The sequence below is a fragment of the Equus caballus genome, chromosome 24 (assembly GCF_041296265.1).
Source record: "Equus caballus isolate H_3958 breed thoroughbred chromosome 24, TB-T2T, whole genome shotgun sequence".
In the NCBI taxonomy this organism is placed as follows: domain Eukaryota; kingdom Metazoa; phylum Chordata; class Mammalia; order Perissodactyla; family Equidae; genus Equus; species Equus caballus.
In genome coordinates this window covers 47,344,197-47,369,550 of record NC_091707.1, presented here as the reverse complement: position 1 = coordinate 47,369,550, position 25,354 = coordinate 47,344,197, and the positions used below count along the sequence as shown (strand labels likewise).

Here is a 25,354-nt window from a genome sequence, read left to right as displayed (position 1 = left end):
TGGCAAGTGAAAATGAGCATCCATAAGTAAGGTTGTTTTTAGACGTGGACACACCCATGCGTTTGCCTGTTGTCTGTGGCTGCTTTCCTCCTGCGGCCACAGAGCTGGGTGGTTGCAACTGAGACCACCGTCTGGCCTGGGAAGCCTCAGATATTTACCGTCTAGCTCTTTACAGAAAAGCGTGCTGACCCTGTTCTAGAGCAGAGCTGTTCAATAGAAATACAACGGGGGCTGGCCCCGTGGCCGAGTGGTTAAGTTCACGCACTCCGCTGCCGGTGGCCCAGTGTTTCGTTGGTTCGAATCCTGGGCGCGGACATGGCACTGCTCATCAAACCACGTTGAGGCAGCGTCCCACATGCCACAACTAGAAGGACCCACAACGAAGAATATACAACTATGTACCGGGGGGCTTTGGGGAGAAAAAGGAAAAAATAAAAAATCTTTAAAAAAAAAAAAAAATAGAAATACAACACAAGCCACAATCATAATGTAAAATTTTCCAGTAGCCACATTAAAAAAGAAACAGATGGGATTAATTTATTTTATTTAGGCAGTATATTTAAAATATTGCCATTTCAACATGTAACCCCAAAAAACTTATTGAGGTATTTCATATTTTTTTTCTTACAGTAAGATCTTCAGATCTGTTGTGTGTTTTGCACTCGTAGCACATCTCAGTTTTGAGTAGCTGGGTTTTAAGTGCTTGGCAGCCACATGTTGCCAGTGGCTGCCGGATTGGACAGGGCAGGTGCAGAGGGAACTCAGCTGTTCCCGTGTTACGGGCTGTATTGGGCCTTCCAAGTGTAGGTAATACTGAGATGGACATCTTTGTGCACGTGGCCTTTCCCTTCTTTTAGAAGCTAGAGTCCCAGCAGTGGAACCACGGGGTCACAGTCTGAGACGTTGTTGATCTGTGTTTTAGCTGCTCGCCCGTCTCAAGGGGAACTTGGAGGAAGAAAATCATCACCTCCTGAGCCAGATCCAGCTGTTGAGCCAACAGAACCAGATGCTTCTCGAGCAGAACATGGAGAGCAAGGAGCAGTACCACGAGGAGCAGAAGCAGTACATGTAAGGGGGTCTGGGGGTGATGCCTGTCGACAGAGGGGTCCTGGCTTCCCCACCTCACACCAAGACCGGTGATGTTCTGGGCAAAGAACTGTCCCTGGGCCCGTTGGCGTCCTGAGGGCAAGGGGACAGACCATCCTACCAGCTCATCCTTCTCTTGGTTTCCCTGGAATGGTTCTAGATTTCCGCAGGTGGTAGTGGTTAGTTTTTGCTTGCTTTGCAAAGACACTGCCCACTGCCAGAAGCTTCTTAATCTGCTTTTAGAATTTTAGAATTCTGGGGGCCAGCCCTGTGGCCAAGTGGTTAGGTCTGCTTGCTCCACCTTTGGTGGCCCAGCGTTTTGCCAGTTCGGATCCTGGGCGTGGACATGGCACCTCTCATCAGGCCACAGTGAGGCGGTGTCCCCCATGCCACAACTAAGAGGACCCACAACTAAAATATACAACTCTGTACTGGGGGGATTGGGGGAGGAAAAGCAGGGGGGGGGAAAAAAGAAGATTGGCAATAGTTGTTAGCTCAGGTGCCAATCTTTAAAAAAAAAAACAAAAGAATTAAGTTCACTTCTAAAAATATGATAGTGCTAATGAGAAGTATCTTAGGGAAAGAATTCAAATCAAAGACTGAGCTTAGGTGCTGTAACCTATCTCTTTCTATCTCCTGTGTCTGTTCTCCCCTGGATCACCTGGGGAGTGGGTTATTGATGTGACACTTGTCCTCCCTCAGCTGGTATTTATGGAGTGCTGGCTTCAGCGTAGGCCCTGGGAGGTGCACAGAACCAGTCCCCTGATGGCCAGGAACTAGAATAAGGCTGGTGGGATGTGGAGCACAGCTGTGTCCATACCAGACAGATGTTCAGGAGCCACACGGAGGTGTGGAAGGAAGCGTGGTGGTGGGAGTTGGGGTTCTGAGCAGACACGGGATGGGGAGAAGGCAGGCCAGGTGGAGGGACGTGTGGTGGAGCACGGCAGTGGTCTGGGTGCAGGCAGGGTGCAGGGAGCGTCAGGAGAGAAGGCCGGAGAAGGAGGCCAGCGCTCAGTGTGGAAGGCTTCCATGCCCGGCTAACAAGTTTGGGTTCATTGGGAAGTGTTTGAGGCCTAGGAAGCTGCCAGACATAGAGGTCTGGAGGAAGAGCCGTGGTGCTGGAAACTTCGTGGTTTGGAAGTTGAGTAATCCAACGTGCATCTCGTGGATCCAGAGTGGTTTTCACCACTCCGCGCTGTGCTGGTTGGACTGTCCTTCCACGTGACCAGGAGTGGCTGGCCAGGCTGGGGAAGAGCAGACCCGCTGGCAGAGGGCCGTGGACACAGCAGATGCCGGCGTACTGTCCTGGCTTTCTCCGATGTAACAGTGCTCCTTTGTTCTCCTCCCAGCTCCATCTGCTCGTCTAGAGTTGGCTCTCCACCCACCAAAGGATGGTTTACATTGAAAACCACGCTGTCATTTGGGGCTAGAAATGACCATTGCTCCAAGTTGGCCTTCTGCAATCCAGCTGATAAAAATTGCCAGTAGAGGTTGAGCAGGTGCTAACTAGACGAGTAGGAGCCTGGCACCTGGGGGTTGGGGAGTGATTGGATGATGGTTTTGCATTAGAGAGTGTCTGCAGAAGGCCAGGGAGTTGGCAAGCTTCCCGGAGCCTGCTCCGAGTGGAGCACCGGGTGCTGGGAGGGGTGCGGCGCCTACACTCCATGAGTTTGTGTGCATCTGTGGGGCCAAACACAACCACGAAGCGTGAGGCCCAGCAGCACAGCTGTGAGCACAGAGTAACAACACAGATGTCAAGCCAGGGGAGCCAGGAGCAGAGCAAGGCTGGTGGTGGGGCCCCAGTATTTCGTGAAGCTGTCGCTTTTTATGAGGCGCTCACTTCATGGGGAACTCTTGGGAAAGTCCTCGGTTTGGGTGGAGCTGCAGCAGCTTCACACCTGAAGGAGCCTGAACAATTGCCTCTCGTCCAGAGGCGTCATTTTCATACAAGGAATCCAGGAGTCTGGGCTGTCAAGGCCACACAGGTGGCAAGAGGTGGGTGCAGGACAGGAGTCTGGTGGCCCTGACGGCATGTTGTATAGAGTCTACCATGTGCACCACCCCCATGATGCCCTGAGATAAAAACACACCCTTCGTATCAGGAAGGCCAGAATCTCCCCGTCAGCAGAGGTGCCGCACTTTGGGCAGCCCCAAGGTTCAAGAGGTTTCTGTTTGGTCCTTTCTGTGTATTTGTGAAATACACGGAAAATGTGAAGTGGTTTCCAACATTTAGAAATCAGGAGATTTCACTTCGTAGCCCAGGTTTCTGGCTTCTCTGGAAAAATCGGAAGATCTGCCCCCACCGGGTCTGCATTCCCTCCCATGTGGCAGCCATCTGCTGGAACTGGCACCATGCATTCGACCTTGCCACAGTCCCCACTACTCCCTCTGGTCTTTCCAAGCCCACTTGCTCCTTATCTCTTGGCTGTCCCCTGAAAGCTTTTGAGTTTGTTCCTGTGGAAGTGTTATCAGAAATTCAACCTTGGAATGGGTCAAGGTCAGAGGTCTGACTTTGCTGAACTGATTTTTTTCAACCTTGGTGCCCACCCAACTCCCTGAGAGCAGACCTCTCCACCCGACCAAAGATATTGTCATTGAGCACCCCAGGAGCTAGCCCAAGTGCTAGTGTCTGACCCCAAGTGCCCCGTGTCCTGAATGACCTGGCTGGAAAGTCCTTGGAGCTTCCCGGCTTGAGTTCCCAGGTGGTCAGGGCTTTGCTCCCTTACAGAAGATCCTAGATCTTTCGTAAGTCTCCTCGAGGTATTGAACCTTTCTGGAGCCGTGCTGGATGCTTCCATTCACATATTCCCAACTCAGTGATCATGCTCGTCATGAGCACGTGACGTCTGAATCCCAGAAAAATGCCTGTCTCCCCTGGGCCGGGTCCCAGGCTGGGCTGATGAGTCAATTCACTTGTTTTATTTAAAACTGGATTGTTTTTCTTTCCGCTCTGTTCACAGAGACAAATTAAATGCCTTACGGAGACAAAAGGAAAAACTGGAAGAAAAAATCATGGATCAGTACAAGTTCTACGATCCTGCTCCAAAGAAGTGAGTTGATTTAAGTTTCAGGGACATAAACACAGAACAGAAAAGCTTCCTTTTTCAGGAATGGAGGGAAATCTGTAGCCTTCCAGAGCAGTGCCCAGCTTGTAGGGCCCGTATCCTCCACTACCTGGGAGGTCATCTCCCACAGCAAAAAGAGATTAGAATTTCTTTAAGCCCTGCCCTCCATACTCCAGCCCCTCCTGGGAGGGAGGGCAGGTAACAGCTGACCCCATGACACCAAGGCCTAATTGAGCCGCGAACCCTTTAAGGGGCAGAGAGTCGTGGTTTTGGAGCCATTAAAGCAGGATGGAAGGGTTGCCTTGTCAGGTTTTGTCTCAGGATTTAACAGGATGTAGAAAGCCACATTCCTGTTTTGGGAAGGAAGCTTGGGTAGGACGCCTGGACCCACTGTCTTCAAACACAGGAACCTTTTGGCCTTACACAAATCCCTCTGGATTCACGGGACCCTGGGGCGGGTTCACAGACTCCTTCCCTTCCCCAGAAAGCAGCAGCCCTGGGTCGTGGGCTGGCTGTCCCCAGAGACAACCGGCATCTGTCCAACAGGGCTTCCTCTGAGCCCAGGCACTGGCCCTTCAGGTTGTCCTGTTCTAGCCCAGCCCCAAAGTCAAAATCACCATGAATCCTTCAAGGCCTCTCTGTGGAAATCCCAGAACCACAGAATCTCAGAACCTCCGCCTCTGCCTTCTGTTACAGAGAGATTGAGCCGGGTGAGGAAAGGGAGGGATGGGTGGAAACGCAGTGCTGTGCAGTGGCAGGGCCAGGGTTCGAACCCGGGCTGGTCTCCTCGCTACGTTGGAATGCCTCCCTTTGCCAGTTCACTACAGCTTCATCACTTACCTTCTAAATTCGCCGTTTTTAATTCAGATGACTCACTCTCCCCTGCTCCCCTCCCCTCGCCCGATTCCTCAGCGCCAGGCTGCAGTCAACGAATGCCAGCTTACGCACTTATTCACTTTAGCAGAACAGGAGGAGGTCAGTGACTGTTCCTGAAAGTGGCGTTTTGACAGAAAAATTGCCCACAAACACAGCTCCGATTAGCACTGTACCACCTCCTTTATTTCGCAAAGATAATCAAGAGTTAACGGGCCTATTGGAAGCTGTTTTCCTGAGAGACTAGTGTGCGTTTCTGCCACGATGCACCCTTCTGCCATCCCTCGGCCTGTGTGTAACTGAGAATTACCTTCCACCTCCTGAGCCCCCATTGCAGTGATCATGGGGGTTGTGGAGAGTACCATCATTCTGAACCCCAAGTTAATGGCCAGCTTCCCAGGCTGGTGATGGCAACCTCAGGCCACGTTAGGGCACCCAGTGACCTGCTGGAGGGGGCAGTGAGGGTTGGTTGTGTCCTAAAAATCTACGTCTCACTAGGAAAAACCACTGGATTGGAGCCAAAGCCTTAGTCAAGCTTATCAAACCAAAGAAAGAGGGTTCCAGAGAACGACTGAGGTCAACCACAGATGGCCCTCCCTGGCCGTCGGAGTCCCCAGACCCGGCCTCACCGTCTGCTTCTCAGCCTCTCAGATCGCAGTCAGAGAACCCCGAGACCGGCCCATCAGGCTCAAATGGTGCAGAAGAGCGTGACCCCCACAACGGGCCCGTGGGGAAAGGTAGGGGGGCCGGCCTGGCCGCAGTCAGGGTGTGGAGGGGACGATCTCAAGGACTCCCCCGTTGGACTGGGTAGGATGCGACGGGGTGTGGATGTGCACATGTGTGTGTAGGGCGTGAGGGTGTACTGCATACATGCACATCTGTCTCCTTAGGTGTGTTAATAACCAAGTAGAAAATATACATCCAAGTCAGTGTTGTGGCAGCTTCATGCCATAACCATTTTGTTATTTTACAACGACAATCATCACTCCTCACGTGGATGTGGTTGGGACTCAAATATCCAAAGCTGATAGCCACGTAGGCACCATAGAGACAAGCTCAGTAGCGTATGTTTTGGGGTCTCCTTGTGTGTGTCAAAGATGTAGGGTAAGCTCTTTCTGTAGGGAGATCCTGGTGGTTTTATACATCCTGTACGTACGCAGGATCCTCAGCAGGTCTTTTGTGGCTCTCGTCTTTTGATCACTTTGAAAGGCAGGTCAGGTTTTCTTCTCCCACCTGATCTGGGCTTAGGTCCTCCCACCACAGGGCGCAGTTTACCTTTTCACTTAGGGCTGTCATTTGGGGTTTGCCCGAGGTTCTGAAATGGATTTCTAGTTGTATGTGGTGTATTTCATGGAATCTAAGAGGCTGTCAATATAAGATGCACAATTGCTTCACGTTTCACTAGGGAGAAAACACTGGCAGGCAAATGATGCAGTGTGCACCCCGTGGAACTGTTATTGGCCTCTTGTTGAAGAGCTCTTCTAAAAGACCAAATTAGGTTTTTGTGCACACACACAAAAGGAAAATATGAGCAGAATAAATTGGTGTGACAGGGACAATTTTGTCACAGTTGCCACCCAGCCAACGGTCACTGTAAGACATCGTGAAAGCTGCGTCCTGATTTCAGAGATGTTAAGGTATGGGGGGAATGTGCATCTTAGAATCGATTAAACACAGCAGATGCCTTAAATGTCGTTAAATTTTCAAATTTACTTTTTAAATGCTGCTTATGGATTACTTATGCCAAACCTGCACCCTGAGTAATTTAAATTTTTATGAAGGACGCCAGGACTTTCTGAAGATCACTTATACCTGAGACGCGTGTCTTCTTGGGGGCTGACGTTACAGCACTAAGAGCCAGTGACAGAGCCACCCTCTGAGTGTGACTTGTGACAAGCCTTTCAGGGGTGACATTCACCACTTCAAATCCTGTCCTGTCATTTCAAATGCATAAAAGAAATATGGTCACGAGCACACATTTTCGGGGAGGCATGGTTGCATTCCTATTCTTTATGGGGAATGAAGTTAGGGAAAAGCCTCGTGCAGGTAAACGATGATGAAGTTTAGCATTTGCGTTTCCCTGGAGGGCTTCTCTTGCCTCGGGTTTTCGTATCAGCTATTTAAATTTTTTAACATTTATCACCTCAACTTGAATTATTCTTTACGTTCACTTTTTTTAATTAACTATAAGCAGCCTAATTGAGTTGGGAAGACTTTTCAGAGGAAAAAAATGATTTACTGGTCCAGACTGTCGCACCAACCCGTGAATGAGCACATCAGTGATAATTATTAATAACAGCAGCCATGTGTTGGATGGGCTCTCTGGGCTCGGCACCCTTTTAACTAATTTACATGGTTTATCTGTCTCATTTAGTCCTAACTATCCTGTGAAGTGATAATTATCCTCTTTAGAGCTGAGAAAGTGAGGTTCAACAAGATTCAGCGCTTGCTGATACGTTAAGTAGTACAGCTGAGATCCGAACACAGGTCTGCGTTGAATTTAAGTCCGTCCCTTATTCTGTGGTGTGAGTGACGGCCACCAGGTGGCGCTGTGGAGGAAGGAATAACCGAGGTTCTGATCTCAGCTTTAATCCTCAATCCGAAATTGGATAAATCGTCTAGCTTAATGTTTGACACATTCAGCAAGTTAGACCAATTATCTGCTCTGATAAGGCTTTCTAATTTGAAGGCCGTGAAGTGTAGGATTGTAGTAGAGGATGCGTAGGAAGTCTAAAGGATGTAATTCTTGGTGTTGAGGGGTTTTTGGTATGAAAAAGAGGCATTTTCATTATTTTTAAACTCATCCTGCCAAAAGAGGTTATTTTAGATGTACAAATATTATTGGCAAATACTTCAGGGAGACCATTTCATTACAGCCGGCCAGAAACACGTCATTAAGTATTTCCAAGGTCCTAGAACCAGGAGGAGGAGGAGTGTGGGAGCCGAATTGTCAGGGAGCCTGTCATTAAAATGGATGAGTAAGAAAAGCCGGGTCCTAAATTAATAAACATTTTCACTTAATAATTCAACACATTTAAATTGAAAAACAGTCCAAGCCGTTGGCTCCTTGAGCCATAGATAATTCTCCTCACAAGCTGAGTAAGTAAAGCACTGACACTAAGATGCCGCTAAATTAATTAAATTGAGTCTGAGCATAAATGATTCACCGAGTCTTGATTCCGGCCTTGTCCTGGGTATTGTTTCCATCCTTCCCGGGCTGGACAGGATTCTGATTCCCTAAGTGCGTGTAGCTGATTTAGAGTCATTTGTTGTTATTCATTTCATTTATTTGTTGTTGTTTTTTTTTTTCCTTCCTCTTTTGGGTTATCCGGGTGATAACAATTTAGCAACTCAGCGCAAAAAGAGTCCCTTTTTGAGAAGCAAAAGCAAGGACAAAGACAAGTCTCCAACGGCCCACCCGGCTCTCTCTAAACGCCTGCGGTTCTGGTCTTCCTCTGACATCCCATCCTCTCCTAACGAGCCTGTCCCTTTCTCAGAGATTGGAGACTTCTAGTCCTTTCCTTTTACCATGTGTCTTCATCCTGTGTCCTCCTTCATTTCTGAAACTCAGACAAACCAAAAACAGTACCTAAAGGCCAGATGCACTGTAGCGGACCCTTCTCCCGACCCCACCTCCAAGCCAAGCTTAAAGTAGCCAGCGTGGATTCTCATTTCAAAAGAGAAGATGAGTTGTCACACCCTCTGGACCGTTTCTCCAGCGCAGCACAGTATTAGGGGAGCCTCGGGACATCCATGCACAGGTCCTTGGGCCAGGATGTCCGTGCTAAGTAAGTCCAGGGGCCGTGTGCTGCCCGCCCTCTCGCACCTGCAGGCTTATGTCATGCCCGTGTGTAAAGCCGAACTGGTCCGTTGTCGCTTCGCTGCCTACAATATACGGCCTCTCAAGTGAGATTGGGTTTTTTTTAAGACTTATTTTTTAGCAGCTAAATTTAAAACTGCTGCCCTTTTCTCCTCTTTCTTTGTCAGAGCACTGAATTGTTGGCTTTTGCTAATAAGGCCCTTTCTAGATGTGTTCTGTGTCTGGAAGGATTTATTGCTCCGTTCAAGCATTTTGAATAAATGAATCAATGTTGCTGAGCCAGAGTTCAGCCCAGAATGAAGTTTTGTGGCTGTGCTGTAGGTCTCTGACCTCTCGGATGCTGCCGTTAATACAGTAGTGGACAAAGAGAACGTCAGCACACGGTGACACCCAGGGCGGGTCGCTAGAGGCCTTTAGCTACTGCCGTATTTTCTCTCTCCAGTCATTCGTGTACCATCTTCATGATGTTTGCCATATCTTTATATCACCTGTATGATTACTTACATATTTTCTCTTGAATTGACTCACCATTTCCACTTAAATTTATTTTAAAAGGAAAGATTATTGTCAGTACTGTAAATGGAAAACCAGTATCACCATAAAAACAAGGTAACTGTAGAAATTAATCCAGAACTCCGGCAATGTTGAAGTCGGCTGACGTGGCGCCGACCTCATCTCGTGCACGCGCTTCAGGCACCCTGGGCCTCCGGGCCTCTGTCTTCAGAGCATGCTGTTGGGATCGTGCTGTTCCTCTGCCGTCCGTGCTAACTGTTTGCTCATCTCCGCCTCCCCTCTGCTGCTCATTTTAACTCCACCTGTTGGATGCCTGTCCCAGTTCATTCCACCAGACTTGAGTCTTGCTTCTCATCAAGGTTATCTTTCAAAATCCAAATTTTCCCTTGATTTCAAGTCGTAAGATTTGGGCATCTAGAACTTCACAGTGAGTCCAGACTTTGAGTGGCTGCGGGGGCAGGTGGGGCAGGTCCGTGGGAGAGCGTGGAGAAGGGCTGAAGTCTCCACGTCCACAGCCTCGGGGAGCCTGGAGCGGGACGCTGTGCACAACAGCACTGCCCTAATGCTGTTAGGAATTCCAGCCGCGTTAGTGTTTATCCTGTATTTGGAGAGCCCATCCCTTTTCCTACTAGGTAGTTGGAGTTAGGGTTTTGGTTTTTTTTAATGTTTTTATGTAGGATTTTATTTAATTTTGACAAAAGTATATGTTCCTGGTAGAAAATTTAGAGATTGTGGAAAAACACAAGCTACGAGGTAAAAGTTATTCTTGCCGTCAGCCTCACCGTGTGATGAGGCTTCTGAAGTTAGTGTTAGGGCGCTGGTTAACCCTCTTCCTCGAATCATAAGTGAAGCCAGTTGGAGGCTGCACATCCCAGACCTTCAGGGCCTCGGCTGCAGGTCCAGGGTAATCCTGAGCAGACATCTGTGAGGATCTTTTTAAATCAGGGATTGGAGTTAGAGATAGTGTTGCACAGACAGCTAGTGTGCCCTGTAGTTACTATGTTGGACAGTGACCAACGTTTTGTTTGTCCTCTTGGGTTCTCCCTTTATTTTCTCCCAGCCTTTTAGGGCTCACAGTGTGACCCATCGTTAGAGCCAGGGCCAGCCTCACCGGGCCTCCGACACCGGCCTGCCACTAGGGCCCCTCCTCTTTCAACCACAGCCCGGGAGGCGCGGCCACCCAGCTTTTGTCCCGTGGTCCGTGTGCCTTGCTGCCCCTGCTTCTAGGCCTCAGTGTGGTAGCCCAGCCTTGGCACAGGATTGCACAGCCCCATTTCTCAATGTCCTTCTCTGCTCCAGGCCCTGGGGACCCAAAACCAAAGCGAGGGTCCCCGCACGGTGGCAGCCTTGACCGCACGGATGCGTCCGCTGACCTGACCCTGAAGCCCTGGCCCTTGGAGCTGGGCTCCCGGACCTGTTCAACCTCAGCTATCACTACAACCCCTTCCAGCTCCACCCCCATCTCCCGGCACCCAGGCCGTACCAAAGGTGAGTCACCGGCCCTCCAGAGCCAAGGGGGATGAGCATCTGGGGCCCAGGGTCCTCCTGAAGACCCTGGGCTCTCAGAGGCAGGAGGGGTCTCTTGGGCTGAGAGGTATGAGCAGAGTGGTCAAGCTGTGGGCAACCCTAGGCATCCTGCAGATGCAGGTACAGACCTCAGCTCTGCCTGCCGGCTGGGTGACTTTGGGCGGGGAGCTTGCCCATCTGGAGGCCCAATCCTAAGCTGCTAATGGGAAAGCCCCAGAACCCAGTGCCGCCGCCACCACCGTTCAGGAATGTGGCACCAGGTACCTCCAGGGGGAAGTGAAGGTGCAGCTGAGAACCAGAGTTGGGGCTAAAAGTAGGCACCTTCCCTCACCCCACTTTGTAGAAGTCTGGGGTTTATTCTCGAGAGAGGATACATGAGGGGGTCTCTGACCTAGAGGGCAGTGGTAGAGTGAAGGGCAGGTGTCCTAAACTGAAAAACAGGGGATTCAGTGAGGGGTCCACAAACTGAATGTCTCCCAGGATGCCAGTAACCATGCATGTTCACACTTTAGACTCAAGATTAAGATATTCACGCCATAAGATTAGCTTGAGAAATTCCCAGCAGAACGGCTCAGTCAGATCCTGCCAGGGGAAGCCCGTGGAAGTTCAGGGGTCCCCGGACACCTGAGGAGAGCCTCCAACAGCAGACAGAGACCAGGAGCAGTGGGAGGGGCAACAGAGCAGACAGACGCTAAGCTTTAAACAGATGACAGCTTTAAAATGCCCATCGTTAATATAGTCAAGGATGAGCGAAAAGCTGTTGTACCCATGAAACAAGAACAGGGTGCTGTAAAAAGGAGCAGTGAGGGGGAGAACACTTGGAAATTTAAAACACGCAAACAGAAAAGAAAAGATAGAATTTAAAACTAAAAAAGACGTTCTGCTTATGATTTAGAGATACAAAAAGATCCAGAGAAGCAGTGGAAAGAGCTGAAAGCACTCGCCTTTGGGGGTGTTAGAAATTGGAGAGAATGGGAATGGGTTATTTTTCATAACACCACCCACTCAGCTCTTGAAACCATGGGCATACCTAAATAACCTTGATTTGACAGACAAAACAAAGCAAAGACAGGGTCCCTGTCCTCATCGTGCGCCTGGGTTAGCTTCATGACTTGTCCCAGTTACTTACAAGCAGGAAACACCCTGGGGAAAAGATGAGTTGAGTGGGCACAGGGCAGCCAGGTGGTCCTTCTCCCCTCCTGGCCAGACACTGAAAGTGGCAGTCACTTACTGTTGGATGTCAGGAATTGAGCCATGTGCTGGCTGGGACAGGCATGCTCAGCCCAGCATGGCAAGGGTGTTCGTTGTAGGCAGTCAGCAGTCTCCCCCAGGCTCCCAGGCTTTGGGGTGCAGAAGCTCTGCCTGGTCTCGGGAAGGAGCTGGGAGCACCATCTCTTCTCAAACTTCCAACAGCCTGTGTGGTTCAAGGCCCGACCCTCTAGGCTAACCCATGGGTTGTTTCAGCCTGGCTTGCGTCACTGAGCCAGAGCCCAAGCCTAGAAACATCACTGGCGGCTTGTACTCCTGCAGAGCCTGCCTGAGGGTGTGTCACCACTGCAAACCCAGCACTGTTCACGGCGAGTTCCCAGGAGCCCAGTTCTCATGCTCGGGGCATTCATTGCCAGTGGATGTATGTCTTCAGAATGGAAACCCTCTTGTCGTTTTGGAGGGGACGCAGAGCCTGCTGTAAGAGGGGAAGCAGCAGGCTTCAGGCACAGGGCGTTTCCCAGTCCCTCTTTCTCAGGGAGGGGGCGGTTGACCAGTGGCCCGTGGATTCCCAGGTCCGTTCCTGGTTAGGAGCTGCTGGTGTGCACTGTAGTCTCCTGGGGCTCACCATCACCGCTCAGCTGGTGCGTTCTCCCCTTTTCCTTCCTCCCGCCTCCTGAAGACAGCACGGCCCCTGGGAGAGAATTGCTTCACGGCCCTTTGCTTTTAGTGTGGCCGGCCCTTGAGCTTGGAAGGGGCTCCCCGGGGTACTAAATATTCAGCTCTGTTTGCTGCATTATCCTTAGGCCAGAACACAGCTGTAGTCTTGAGTCTCACTGACTGCACAGGCAGAAGTGGGATTCAAAGTTGAATCGATAGGAGTCGGGAATGTGAGCACTGTTCCAGCAGGAGAAACAGGGAGGGATGGTAGAGGCAGACCCTCAGGGCACTGTCCCCATGCCCCTCCCTCACCCCCGAAGCTGGACACTGCCATGACGCAGGTGCCTGGCAAGGGTCAGAAGTAGCCGTCTGGCAGAGGGCCCAGGTTTCCCTATGGGTGTCTGGAACCCCTAACTCACCAGCCTTGTTTTCTTGGTAGGCTACAACTCGGATGACAGCCTCTGCGAGCCGTCCCTGGAGCTCGAGTTCACCAACCACAGGCAGTACGGTGAGTGGTCAGTGCATTGTGCCCTTGGGTGTGGGGTCTCAGACTTGTTTTTGTGCACGGTACCTTTCCTTCAGTCTGAGTCCTGTGTGGAAATCCAACACACAGAACAGGTGAAAGTGGAGTGGTTATGTTGAAGTGAACATGGGGGCCCCCACAGCTCCTCCAGCCACCTTCCTTGCCCTCCCCAGGTGTCTCAGCATGTAGCTTCTGCTTACATACCTCCAGTGATGGGGAAGTCACTACCTATCAAGCATCCTACTTCTACAGGCTCTGATTCCCCTTGCTTTAAAGCACCCCACAGGTTTGCCTGGATGTTTTGGTGACCCACACAGGGAGCATGGATTGCGGGAAGGTCTCTCACTGTCCTCACTTGGATTTTAGTTGCCCAGAGTAGCGCCAAACTGTATTTAGTCCTGGCAATTGTTAAAAACACTTGCCATTTGAGTTAGGCATGGTGTCAATTTCTGTAGAAGGGAAACAGTGAATTGTACCAGGCTTCTCAAAAACTAAAAGCTGCTTTGGGTTTTTGTAGTTTTTCAGAAACAAAAATGCTAGAAGGATGGGAAGATAATTCTTTTAAAAAAAAAAAACAAACTCAGAAAGTTTCCATCAAATTCAGTTTACTTCTGAAGCATCAGCAGTCAGTGTAGGAGCCAGCATTGTCTCCTGCCCTGTCCAGTGTCTTAAAAAGTCTCATGATGCTACGTCCATTCACACAAATGCAGACATTTACAATTTCCATGAGTAAAGACAGGCTCTGTGGTGAAACAGTTTGGCACGAGGGAGTGAAGGATAACGCAGCAGGAGGCGTCTGCTGCGCATTGGTAAGTCACTGAGCGGCCAGATTTATGCTTAAGTCAGCTGACCAAAGAGATTTTCTTCCTAAGTATCCTGATTCCTCGAGCTTCTCTTATCAGAAAAAAGAAGACAAAGGGGTTTTCAATGCAGGACTTGAATAAACCTGCTTTGGGATCCCATTGATTTGTATCACAATTTTCTTTTAGTGGAAGTTTTTTTTGGTGAAGAAGATTGGCCCTGAGCTAGCATCTGTGCCAATCTTCCTCTACTTTATGTGGGATGTCGCTACAGTGTGGCTTGATGAGCAGTGCTAGCTCCACACCCAGAATCCAAACCTGTGAACCCCCGGCCACCAGAGCAGAGCACGTGAACTTAACCACCATGACCCTAGGCTGGCCCCTTATTTTTTTTTAGAGAGAGAGAGATGTGTTTTTTATTTCAAATTTTCCCATCTCAAAGAGGGGATTCATTCTGCTTTTACACTGTTTACGAAAACCAAGTGTTTGTTGTCCCGTCTCCAGCCCCCGTTTGCTAACAGGTCTTTTCCAGATGCCTGCTATTTGCAGCATACCAGCTCTTGGGAACCGGCTGCCCTATAGACCCAGTAAATCAAGACAGACTTTCCTGGGGGGCGGGGGGAGGGGGGAGGAGCAGAGCGTCTCCCAGTGTGTCTCCAGTCCTCAGTGCCGTTCAGCTCCACACCAGCTGTGTGCTGGGGGGATGCAGAGATGACACAGTCCCTGTCCCTCGGGGGTTCATGGTGCAGCAGGACAAACACTGAGACGGGGAGGCTGGCGAGGGCCGTGATGCTGAGCGCTGCTGGAAGCGTGGACCAGCAGAGGTGGGTCTGCAGGCCTTGCAGGGATGGCCTGCCTTTTGCAGGGGTGGGGCCCCCGGTCCTGCAGCCAGTGCTCACCGTCTCATCCGAGAGTGGCCGCAGACACCCTCAGGCCACACACACCGAGGCTGGGAGGACTCGTTTCCTCCAGCGCTTGTCACCGTGAAGGTCGATGTTTCCCTTTGGGGCGGATGTAAATTCGAGATGAGCAAGCACAGAAGCTGCAGGACAGCAAACAACCAGGAAGAGCGAGTGTTCCCTTTCCTCCTGAGGGTCCCCACATGCCCTCCCACAGCTCACCAGAGTGAAGCTGCACGTGCTCCCTCGTACACATGTGGCACACACTGCTGTTTCGTCCCTCCCACCCTCGTCAGGTTGCACTGATGTGGTCTAGGCAGGGGGTTTTTGCATGTTCCAGAAAGTTCTATGTAGTAATAGGTGTGGGCAGCCCCGCCCCAACCACTGGCTGACCAAGAGCCACCCTTTTCTTGTCTGCTTTCTCTACTGGAGTTCTGCATGACATTTCTTTCATTAACAAAATTGTTTTAAGCCCCGGCCCTAGACCTGATAGAAATAGCTAACACAGATGGTGATCTCGGGGCAGCCTGCTGTGTGCTACGCCTGCACTGAGCTGGTGGAGCCTGGCGTCCTCGTGGGAGCGTGTAGAGAATCGCAAGTCCGCCCTTCCTCAGGGCCTTCGCCTTGCCTTGGGCACAGGGTTACCCGGTTACATGATTTGTCTCAGATTAGATGCGCTCGTCCGGGGTGTCCCAGGTCCTCGGCCCTTCAGGTTAAATGTGGTCGTGTTCTTTCAGCGTCCCGGCCGGGGAGCTTGGAGAGCAGCAGAAATGCGTCCAGTGACAGCTCCCCTCTTAACCTCAAAGGTAAGTGGGCCTTTCCTTCTGGGCACTTTTCAGTGTAGTTAGATCTTTGGCTCTGGGCTCATATTACTTTTATAATTTAAAAAATACAGTTCACAAGAGCCCCCAGCGTGTTGTCCGTTTGCGTTCCGAGCCCGCAGCATGCGGTTTCAGGCGCAGGCTTGCGAGTTTGGAGGGATTTGTGTTCGCCCCCCTTCACCCACACTGACCAGCTCTGGGCGCTGGGCGAGGCACCCATCCTCTGAATCCAAGATCCCTCGTCTTTGGAATGGGGGCAGTAACAGGAGTTCCATTCCGTTGTGGTCAGAGAACATAGTGGATGACTTTGATTCTTTTGAATGTTTCTAAGTTTGTTTTACGGGGCAGAATATGGCCTGTCTATTTAATGAATGCTTCCTGTGCACTTGAGAAGCATGTGCGTACTGTCCCAAGACCGTAAACTCTTCCGAAGATTTTTTCTTCTTAGCGTCCACACACCGGCCCCTAGAAGAACACCTAGCATGTGGCAGGTTCTAGAGAGACCTTGAATACATGAATGGATGACGTGTGTGCCTTACAGCTGTTAATAATTTAGGTTTAGCAGAAGATTTCCACTTTTACCTCTAGTTCTTTTTTTTAAATGCCAAAGTACAATTCTGAAGTATTCCAAAATGCCGTTAATATCCAGAATCCCGCCTGGGAGAAGCACGCCCTGTGTTGTCAGCCAGGGTTCTCTCTGCGGTCAGTGCAGGGCAGTGCAGAGCCCTGGAGCAGGTGAGCGGGGGTGGGGGGGGGGACTGATGTGTGCTCCTCTATGTCGGCCCTGCAACACCCAGGTTCCTCCGACCAGCTCCACGGCAGGTCCGAGAGCTTCAGCAGTGAAGACCTGATCCCCAGCAGGGACACAGCCACTCAGCCACGGGATGCCAGCGCCCCGGGACGCACTGCCCTCGGCCGCCATGAGTACCCCCCACCCCGGAACGGGCCTCTTGCACAGGAGGGCGTCCAGAAGAGGGGCGTGGCCCAGCCACATGCCGGAGCACGGCCCTGCTCCGCCTCCCCGAGCAGCGAGATGGTCACCCTGGAGGAGTTCCTAGAGGAGAGCAACCGGAGCTCCCCCACCCCCGTGAGTGGCCCAGGGCTCAGATGTGGTGGGCTTCTTCCCTCTCTCTCTCTCTCCCCCCCGCACCAGGACTGTAGGCAGGGGCCGTGGCAGCAAAGTCACAGAAAAGGATGGGGGCGGGCGTGGCGTGGCCTAGGTGCAGAGCTGGCTTGCATGGGGGAGCATAGCCAGTAGCCAGCAAACTACCAGGTGCTGGCGGCCAGCCCAGACCTCGGAGGCTGTTTTCTCCATCTGTGAAGCAAGTGGGCGGAAATTTGTTGCTGACATGGAGGGTGGGGTGGTGGAGAAGCAACACTGGGCGTTTCTCCAGACAGTGTGGCCAGCACCCGACTTGCAGGGTTTGGATCTCACACTAGGTTTCGTGGCAGAGCTCGGAATATCCCCTTACCCTGAGCCTTCATCTGCAGAGGTCGCAAATTTTTTCTGGAAAGGACCAGATAGTAAATATTTCAGGCTTTCAGGGCCACATGACTGCAACTGCTGTCGCAGCTACTCAGCTCTGCCGTTTTAGTGGGAAAGTGGACTCAGACCCTCTGTCAGTGAGCAGACTTGACTGTTCCAATAGAATTTTCCTGTGGACACTGACATTCGAATTTCGTACCATTGTCACGTCACAAAAGGTTATTCTTTTTAAAAAATGTTTTTCGGTCGTTTAAAAACGTAAGAATTATTCTTAGCCCACAGTCCACACAAGAACGTGCAGCAGCCTGAGTCGGCCCACAGCTCTAATCGGCTGACCTTGTTCTGAGCTCTAACCCCCCAACGTCACCTGTCTTGGGGTCCCCTCCTCTGTCACCTTTCCAGTGTCTCAGTTTAGCTTTTCTGAAGCTGCCTGTGCGCCTTTTACGCACTGTCTGAATTCATTCGTATCCGCTGTTGGGTTCTGGAGCAGGTCAAGGACACCGTCTTGCAGTTGAGACTGTGTAAGGATTTTTAATGCTTTGATTCCGTCTCATTCCCCTTAAATAAACACAGTTGAACTTTCTCTAGCCGTATGGGAAATGCTGACCCACATTCCTAGCCCACCATGACACACAGAATACAGCACATTGGTTCAGTGGGTATTAATTTAACACCTGCTGTGTGTTGCAGAAGGCATGGTGCCTGCTTTTGAGAAAAAGCAAACCAGTGAGTCGCCAGGTTTGTGTCACATCCTTGCTAGGTGCCTAGTCTTGGAGTTGGCACCGAAAGGAAATAAAAACACCGTCCCCGCCCTCCCTTCGTTTGTATTTGTCTCCCAAGCACCTTACTGTGTGTTGGGAGCTGGAGAAACCGAGCTGAGAAAGATGAAGCCCTGCCCTCAAGAAGTTTGCGGCACTGGTCCTCAGATGCCAGCGTGCCTCACTCACCTGGCGGGCTTGCCAGGACACAGGCCGGACCCCGGAGTTTCTGACTCAGTGGGTTTGAGGGGGGCTCCCTGAGAATGTTCATCTCTACTGAGTTCCCAGATGATGCCCTTGCTGTCAGCATGTGCAGGCGTCACACACCGAGAGGCACGATCTGATGGAATAAGTGAGAACGGTCCAGAAGTCAGGGTGCCTGCAATTGGAAGGCTTTCCTTCTCAGTCCTTTTCTGGTTCTATGCCTGTCACAGTGGGCTTCCTTTCCCTTTGCAGATCTTGGGGGACAAGGCCTGAGCAAGGGGCAGTGCCCCTCCCTGCCCAGCTCAAACCTGTCATCGTAGTCACCGTTCTTCACGCTCTGTATCATTACCTGTCCCTTTTCAGCCTCCACAAGACCAAAATTGTCTCGCTGCAGCAATTTCTGTTGGAAGCTGATGCTCAGCCCCTGAAAGCCACCGCACCTCTCCGTCAGCCCAGGGTGCCCACCCCGCTAACCCCACACAGTGCCATCTCCCACCCTCCCCCGAGCAGGCCTGGAGAAGTCACATGGCCCCCCACCGCCGCCATGTGTCCACTCCCTGAGTGTTGACAATGCTGGGAGGGGGTCACAGGATGGGTTCCCTGGGTGGCAGGGAGGGTGGCTCCTGAAGGTGTGTGTCAGAGACTCAGAAGTGTGCAGAAAGGAGCCAGGTGGTGTGGAAAACGGCTCCAGGGTCAGACAGCTGTGGGTTTTAATCCTCAATCTACCACTCTCTAGAAATAGGACCTGTTCAACCTCTATGACCTCAATTTCCTTACCTAGGAAAGCTGGGGTGTTTTTGTTTTTTGCCGAGGAAGATTCACCCCAAGTTAACATCGGTACCAGTCTTCCTCTATTTTATATGTGGGTCACTGCCACAGCATGGCTGACAAGTGGTACAGGTCCACACCCGGGATCTGAACCCACAAACCCGGGCTGCCAAAGCAGAGCACACCGAACTTAACCACTATACCCCAGGGCCAGCCCTGTAGAGGTAGTTTTAATACAACCTCACACAACCTTGCAAGATTGCTTAACAATCAAATGAGGTTTAGGTGGGGTGTTTGTGTGTGTGTGTGATTACATCTGTGGTTGCTGCCACAGTGCCTGGCACATGGGAAGCCCTCAGTAAGGGTTCCTGTGGATATTAATGACCGAAGGTCTTACGTCACACCCACCCAAGACCTGTGGCTTCAAACTAGCATGAAACAGCAGGTCACATCTCTGTCAAGGAGAGCATCCAGCTCTTTTCACGGGCCAGGAGTTGATGGCAGGTGCAGACGGCTCCTGAGCTGCTGACCCGTCCTGCAGACTGACCCCCGACAGGTCACAGCGGGTGGGGGTCCAAGTGCATCAACTCTCAGGCCCTGACTCTCATCTCCCGCGTGAACCCACTTCCTTTCCTTTTTGCAGTGTCCGGCAGCCTCCAGAGAAACCTCTGCCTGGCTTCCCGGGCTGTGAGGTGCTGGCAGAAGGCAGAAGTTATCCAAGCAGGCCATAGACCTCGGCTTCTGGTGGCTCTGCCTGCCCCCAGGGTGGTGGCAAAGGACACAGGTGCCCTGGCCAGGGAAAGCTCAGCCTGGCTAGGGCAGCTGCTTGAGGGGACAGTCTGGTGGGCTGGGCCACCAGGTGTATTCCAGTCCCCGTGCAGCCTCGCTGTTCTCCTGGGCGTCCACCTTTCTGGTCCCCGCCCCCGTTGTGTTTGCTTCTTCCCTTTCTCCATCAGGAGAAAGATCTGAGTGGCACGGAGGGTCCTGAGTGCGCTTGGTTCTGGCTTTTCAGAAGCTGGTCTCATTTCTCTTCCTCTCCGTGGCCCCGATAAAGCCCTTGCTTGTGATATGGCTGAGTATGGTGGACGGACAAGGGAAAGGAGGTTCGGTCTGACTAGTCAGCATTCTGCCTCTTGTTCTGCTTGGTGGGAAAGTGCGACACAGAAACAGTTGGCTGTGGTCAGGGCTGAAAGCTTCCGTAAAGTGGAGGAGCTTTGTGGGAAGTCATTGTCTCCTCTGGATCTGTTTTCTTGCAAAGTTAGGGGGCTGCCTGTGTGGCGTCTGGGGTTCTCTCCCTGATGACCCGCATGTTGCCCCCCACTGTCCTGACCCAGGGGTGGTGTGTGTCGTGGGGCAACATTATGCCTTGCAGAGGCCGAGCAGGAGTGGGAAACCGGTGCTGGCCATAGGGGCTGCACAGGGGACAGACATCCTGGGTGGGAGGGGGACTCCCCGGACCCACCTGGCTCTCAGTCCCTCCTCTCTTCTCTGTAGGACACTCCTGGTTGCCGGGATGAGCTGCTAAGTGACTACTTCAGAAAGGCCACTGAGCTCCCGGCCATCGGAGGCCAGTCAGGACCACCTACCAGGAAAGAAGGAGCCAAGATGCCCACCAGCTTTGTGGCCCCCACCATCAAGATGGCCATCAACACCTCCGAGGGGAAGGTGCTGAAGCCTGGGCAGTGTGTGAAGCCAAACTTCAGAGCTGCTGAGGCCGAGGCCCCACCCAGTGCCCCCCCGAGGCAGGCCCAGCCTCCTCAGAGCCTGTCTCTGGGCAGACCCCGGCAGGCCACAATGCCCTCGACTTCCCACACGCCTGCCAGCCGGAGCGCGTCCCTGAGCCGGGCCTTCAGCCTGGCCTCAGCTGACCTTCTCCGGGCCAGTGGGCCAGAGGCCTGCAAACAGGAGTCCCCTCAGAAGCCTGGGGGTCCTGAGGCTTCGGGGGGCAGAGAAACAGGCAGCCACACCCTGCAAAGCCCCACACTCCCCAGCTGCCACAGCCTGGCCCGGGAGCGGACCCCACTTGTGGGAAAGGCTAGTGGCTCCTGTCATGGCCCAGGTCCCCGGAGCCGGCCACTGGACATGAGACGCTTCTCACTGGCTCCCCCAAAGGAGGAGAGGCTGGCCCCCCTACAGCAGTCAGCCACGGTCCCTGCCCTTGCCGCTGGAGGTGGCGGTGGCTGCGGAAGCAATTCCCAGCTGCAGCACTTCTCATCCGCTGCGGCCCCGGCCGCCAGGACTAAGACCCAGACTCCCCCATACTCGGGAGAGGTGGCCGCCGTGGCCCCTGTCCGGGTGGGGCTCAGCCTCTCAGAGGGTGACAGGGTCCCAGGGCAGGGTCACGGTGAGGGGCTCCCTGCCAAGAGCCCGGGCAGGTCTCCCGATGTGGCCCCCCACGCCAGCCGGGGCCCTGAGGACTTCGGTCGTGGGAGCGGCTCAAAGAGCACACCGGCGTCCCCAGAGCCAGGTGGGGACCAGCAGACGGTGTGGTACGAGTACGGCTGCGTGTGACTGTCTCCTGGGCCAGCCCCTCCTGAATCTTCAAACTCCTGACGCGCCTCCTCATTTTGGTGGCCTTTTCTCCTGTCTGCCTGTGGTGCCAGGAAAGGGTTTTAGGATGAGCAAAGAGGTTCCCATGCACCTCTCCTGTTTGTTTTGTTAATGAGAACACTGTGCCAAGCCTTAAGAGGATTACACGCCCAGGTGTGGAACGTGTCTTCCGTATCTGTAGCCTCCAGCGACTGATATCTTTTGAACAAATCCACTTTGGCGTGGGGACAGTCAGAATGCAGTGACAGAACTGATGTACCCCAAAGCAGACACTATTTGCGCGTGCCCCTATAGAACACTTGTTGCAACTTGTTGACCTCCACTAAAGCCTGCGTGTGTGCACACGTGTGCAAGCACACACACACAGGGCTGACCCCTAGTGGGTCTGGAAACTCTACTCCCTCTCCCCAAAGCCATTTGACCCTGGGAGAAGCCCAGACTGGCCAAACTACAGAGATCTTGGGGGCCTTGGGTGGACCCCAGGGTCAGATCGCTGTTAAAAACCAGAAAACCAGGAGCGTTGCTGTGCCGTTCCTGGGGTCCCAAGCACTTCCCTTCACCCCAGGGCCAGGGTGGCCTTCCAGGCAGGTGGCAGGTGGCCCCGGGCTTTTTCCTCCCCCGTGTGTGGCTCCTGGGCTCTGCACACTGGGCTCCAGGGCCACACGGGGACCTGCCTTCCCTGGTTCACTTCTGTGCAAACACTGGATCTGCCGGGCCTGGGGGGATGGGGCAGAGAGAAGCCCGTGCCCCCTCCCGGCAAGTGTACATAGTGTACAGAGGGGAGGCGTGTGCGAGAGTGAGGTGCGGGCCTGATTCTCATGTGGCCGCTGCACCCCGACTTCTCCCATCTCCGATGAGATGTTATTATTTCTGAATAACTTCTTGCAGTAGAAACCAAATTTCTTTTAATATATTACACATGTTATGTCCACACTCGTGTGAAGTCTGCGTCCTTTGAGAGGGATCTATTTATGTTCCGCCGGGACTCGTTCTCTGCCGTCAGGAACCGCACCTGCTGCTTTTGTGTTTGGTCACGTTCCTGACACTTGGTTTCCTGCTCTCTAGGAAAGGTGCTCTTCCTGGGATGTACTAAACCTGGTGATTTTGGTTTTTTAAGATTTTTTCTCCTTTTGATTTAATATACCGAGAAAGAAATGGGAATGTTAACAAGATCAATTTTAGCCGTGCTGTGAGCTGTGTATTAAATAGCCATTCATTCTGGAACACAAGGACGGGATTGTAATAAAGTGAAGTGGAGTCGAAGCGAGTCCTAGTTTTCCTCAGTGCACGTTATTGGCAGCCTTGAGTAGGCCGTCAGGGGGATCTCGAGGCTCCCTGCTTCAGCGCCCCAAAGAGTCATCCCCGGCCGTTGGCACCCACAGCTCCCTGTGCCACTATGTCAGAGAATGTGAGAGCCAGGTTCCTGGTTACAACAACTTTGCTCCAGACTTGCATGTGTTTTAAGTTAGTATAAGTTGAATCCCATTTTGAGTTGGGATTCATATCATGACAGGAGCTTGGCTTAAAGTGGTCCTTTGTATTTTCCCAAGGCTCCTCAACTAGCAAGTGCCAGACCTGGAATTTAGATCTCAGGCCACAGATCAGAAGGGAGGGAGAGAGGGAGGCATATAAATTTCCACACACGACAAAATCTTTCTTCTAATGCTTCTCTGTCCAGCTGCCTCAGGGCCTCCTTACTCATCAGACTTCTTTTTTAAAAGAGGCTCCTCTTGCCTCCTCGCCAGTCCTTTCCCGAGGCTCTGCCATCTGTCGTATCCGACCCCTCAGCGGGAGCTGCCATCCACCATGGTTTGAGCTGAACTGAACTCTCAGCCTCTTGTCTCATGATTCCCTTCCCTCTGGGGCGGCTCTTCATTCATTCACTCAGTCCTTCCACAAGCGGTCATTGAAAGCTTCCTGTGTGCCAAGTCCTAGGCTCCAGCTTCCAGGCTGCCCCTCCCTGCGTGCACCCCTTCAGCGCTGACCACTCCTGAGCTTCAGGCCTGAAGTCACAGCTGCCCGTCAGACCCCCGTGCCTTGACTGCAGGCTTCCTCCAGGCTCCCCAGCTCATCCAAGGACAGCGCTGTCTCACAATCACAGAAGCCTGTGATGCGGGCTTGAGCCCCCCATCTCTGCACATCCCACATTTTACAGGTCACATCCTTGACCTGAGAACGTGTCTGGAATCTGGCCCCCCTCACCTTGGCCACCTGTTCCCCTCCTAGGTGTCACGCACGCGCGCGCACACACACACACACACCTGGCCCTGGGTTTTGGAAGTAGCCTGCCAATCAGTCACACACACACACACACAGCCCTGGGTTTTGGAAGTAGCCTGCCAACCAGTCTGCCTGCCTCAGACAACTTCTCAGCTCTCATGGCCCCAGGTGACCTTTCTTTTCAAACATTCCCCTGCGTCTGCCTCCACACTGGCCACACCCATCCCCTTGCGGACTAGGTCCTCTCTGCGTGGCTCACCAGCCCTCTTATCACTTCCTCCTCTTGTTCCAGACGAGCTCATACACATCCACAATTTTAATTACAGTGTGTTCCCAGAAGGCTCCAAATACGTCTAGCCCCAGCCTCTTCCCAGAACTTCCAGATCTGTCTTTCCAGCTTGGATGTCCCAAAGACACCTCCAACTCAACCCACAGTTCACCATCCTCCCCCAACCCCTTATATGTGCAACATCCCCCCCTCCTCCCCATGTCCTATCCTGAGCAGTACCCCGGGGTCCTGTTGCTGAGGGGGCGTCCCAGATCATGTCCCTCCTGAGCTCCAGGGCCCCACCCTCTCTGCACTGGCCTGGGAGATGTGTGACCTGGTGTCTGGGAGATACCCAAGCAGCCGCTGGATATTCATGCCCACAGCTCAGGAGTGAGGGCTGCCCGGGAGAGATTTGGGATCACCTGTGGGACAAGAGAGGCTCACCCTGGGCAGAACATTAAAGAGAAAATTAGAAAGCATAGGACAAACCTTGGGAAGCATCCAGCCAACGTTAAACATCCAGCCAGTTTATCAACCAACCAGGGGGAGGGGAGGGGATGGAATATGTATAATAAAGTTTTACTGATATAAAGTATGGATAACATAAGTTACAAATAATAAAATATGTAATACTTTCTACTGTAAAATCCATACAACCAATTGATTCTCTTAGAAGGCTGTCATTTATTTTTGCCAAACTTGTGTCTTTATAGCCAACCTATGCTTGCAACTGAGGAATGAGTGTAGTTCCAACATGAACGTTGGTTGATAATTTCTTTTATGTTAACAAGTAAGATGAACGTGAAAGGAGCTGATGATGGATGTCAGAACGTCACTCGTTCGTTGATGATGTGAGTGGCTGCTCAGTCAGGTGGTAGTTTCTGAATGCTGGACAAATTTCCTCAATTTCTTGTGCTGTTTGCATTGTAATGTTTACAGACACAGCACTTTTTTTTTATATAATTTAATTTTTTTTATTAAGGTTATAAAAGTTAACATCCTTGTGAAATTACAGTTGTACATTATTATTAGTCATGTTGTAGGTACACACCACTTCACCCCTAGTGCCCTCCCCCCACACCCCTTTCCCCTGGCAACCACCGATCAGTTCTCTTTGTCCATACGTTCACTGCCACCTATGAGTGGAGTCATGCCGAGTTCGTCTTTCTCTGTCTGGCTTATTTCACTCAACATAATACTCTCAAGGTCCATCCATGTTGTTGTGAATGGGACAACTTTGTCCTTTTTTATGGCTGAGTAGTATTCCATCGTATAAATATACCACAACTTCTTTATCCAATCATCAG

General features: G+C 51.9%; 1 protein-coding gene across 6 annotated transcripts in view; it reads left to right on the top strand.

Moving 5' to 3' along the window:
• Positions 1-22,822, top strand: part of CCDC88C (coiled-coil domain containing 88C) — a 132,526-nt gene extending 109,704 nt beyond the window's left edge. For all 6 annotated transcript variants that reach the window (XM_023628281.2, XM_023628280.2, XM_070249393.1 and 3 more), the window contains 8 exons: positions 923-1,068; positions 4,047-4,136; positions 5,523-5,761; positions 10,657-10,845; positions 13,190-13,258; positions 15,710-15,778; positions 16,591-16,880; positions 20,504-22,822. In XM_023628281.2, coding sequence (XP_023484049.2) covers positions 923-1,068; positions 4,047-4,136; positions 5,523-5,761; positions 10,657-10,845; positions 13,190-13,258; positions 15,710-15,778; positions 16,591-16,880; positions 20,504-21,520 — 2,109 coding nt within the window. In that variant the 3' untranslated portion in view covers positions 21,521-22,822. The remainder of the gene's footprint in view (positions 1-922; positions 1,069-4,046; positions 4,137-5,522; positions 5,762-10,656; positions 10,846-13,189; positions 13,259-15,709; positions 15,779-16,590; positions 16,881-20,503) is intronic.
• The last annotated feature ends 2,532 nt before the right edge of the window (positions 22,823-25,354 follow it).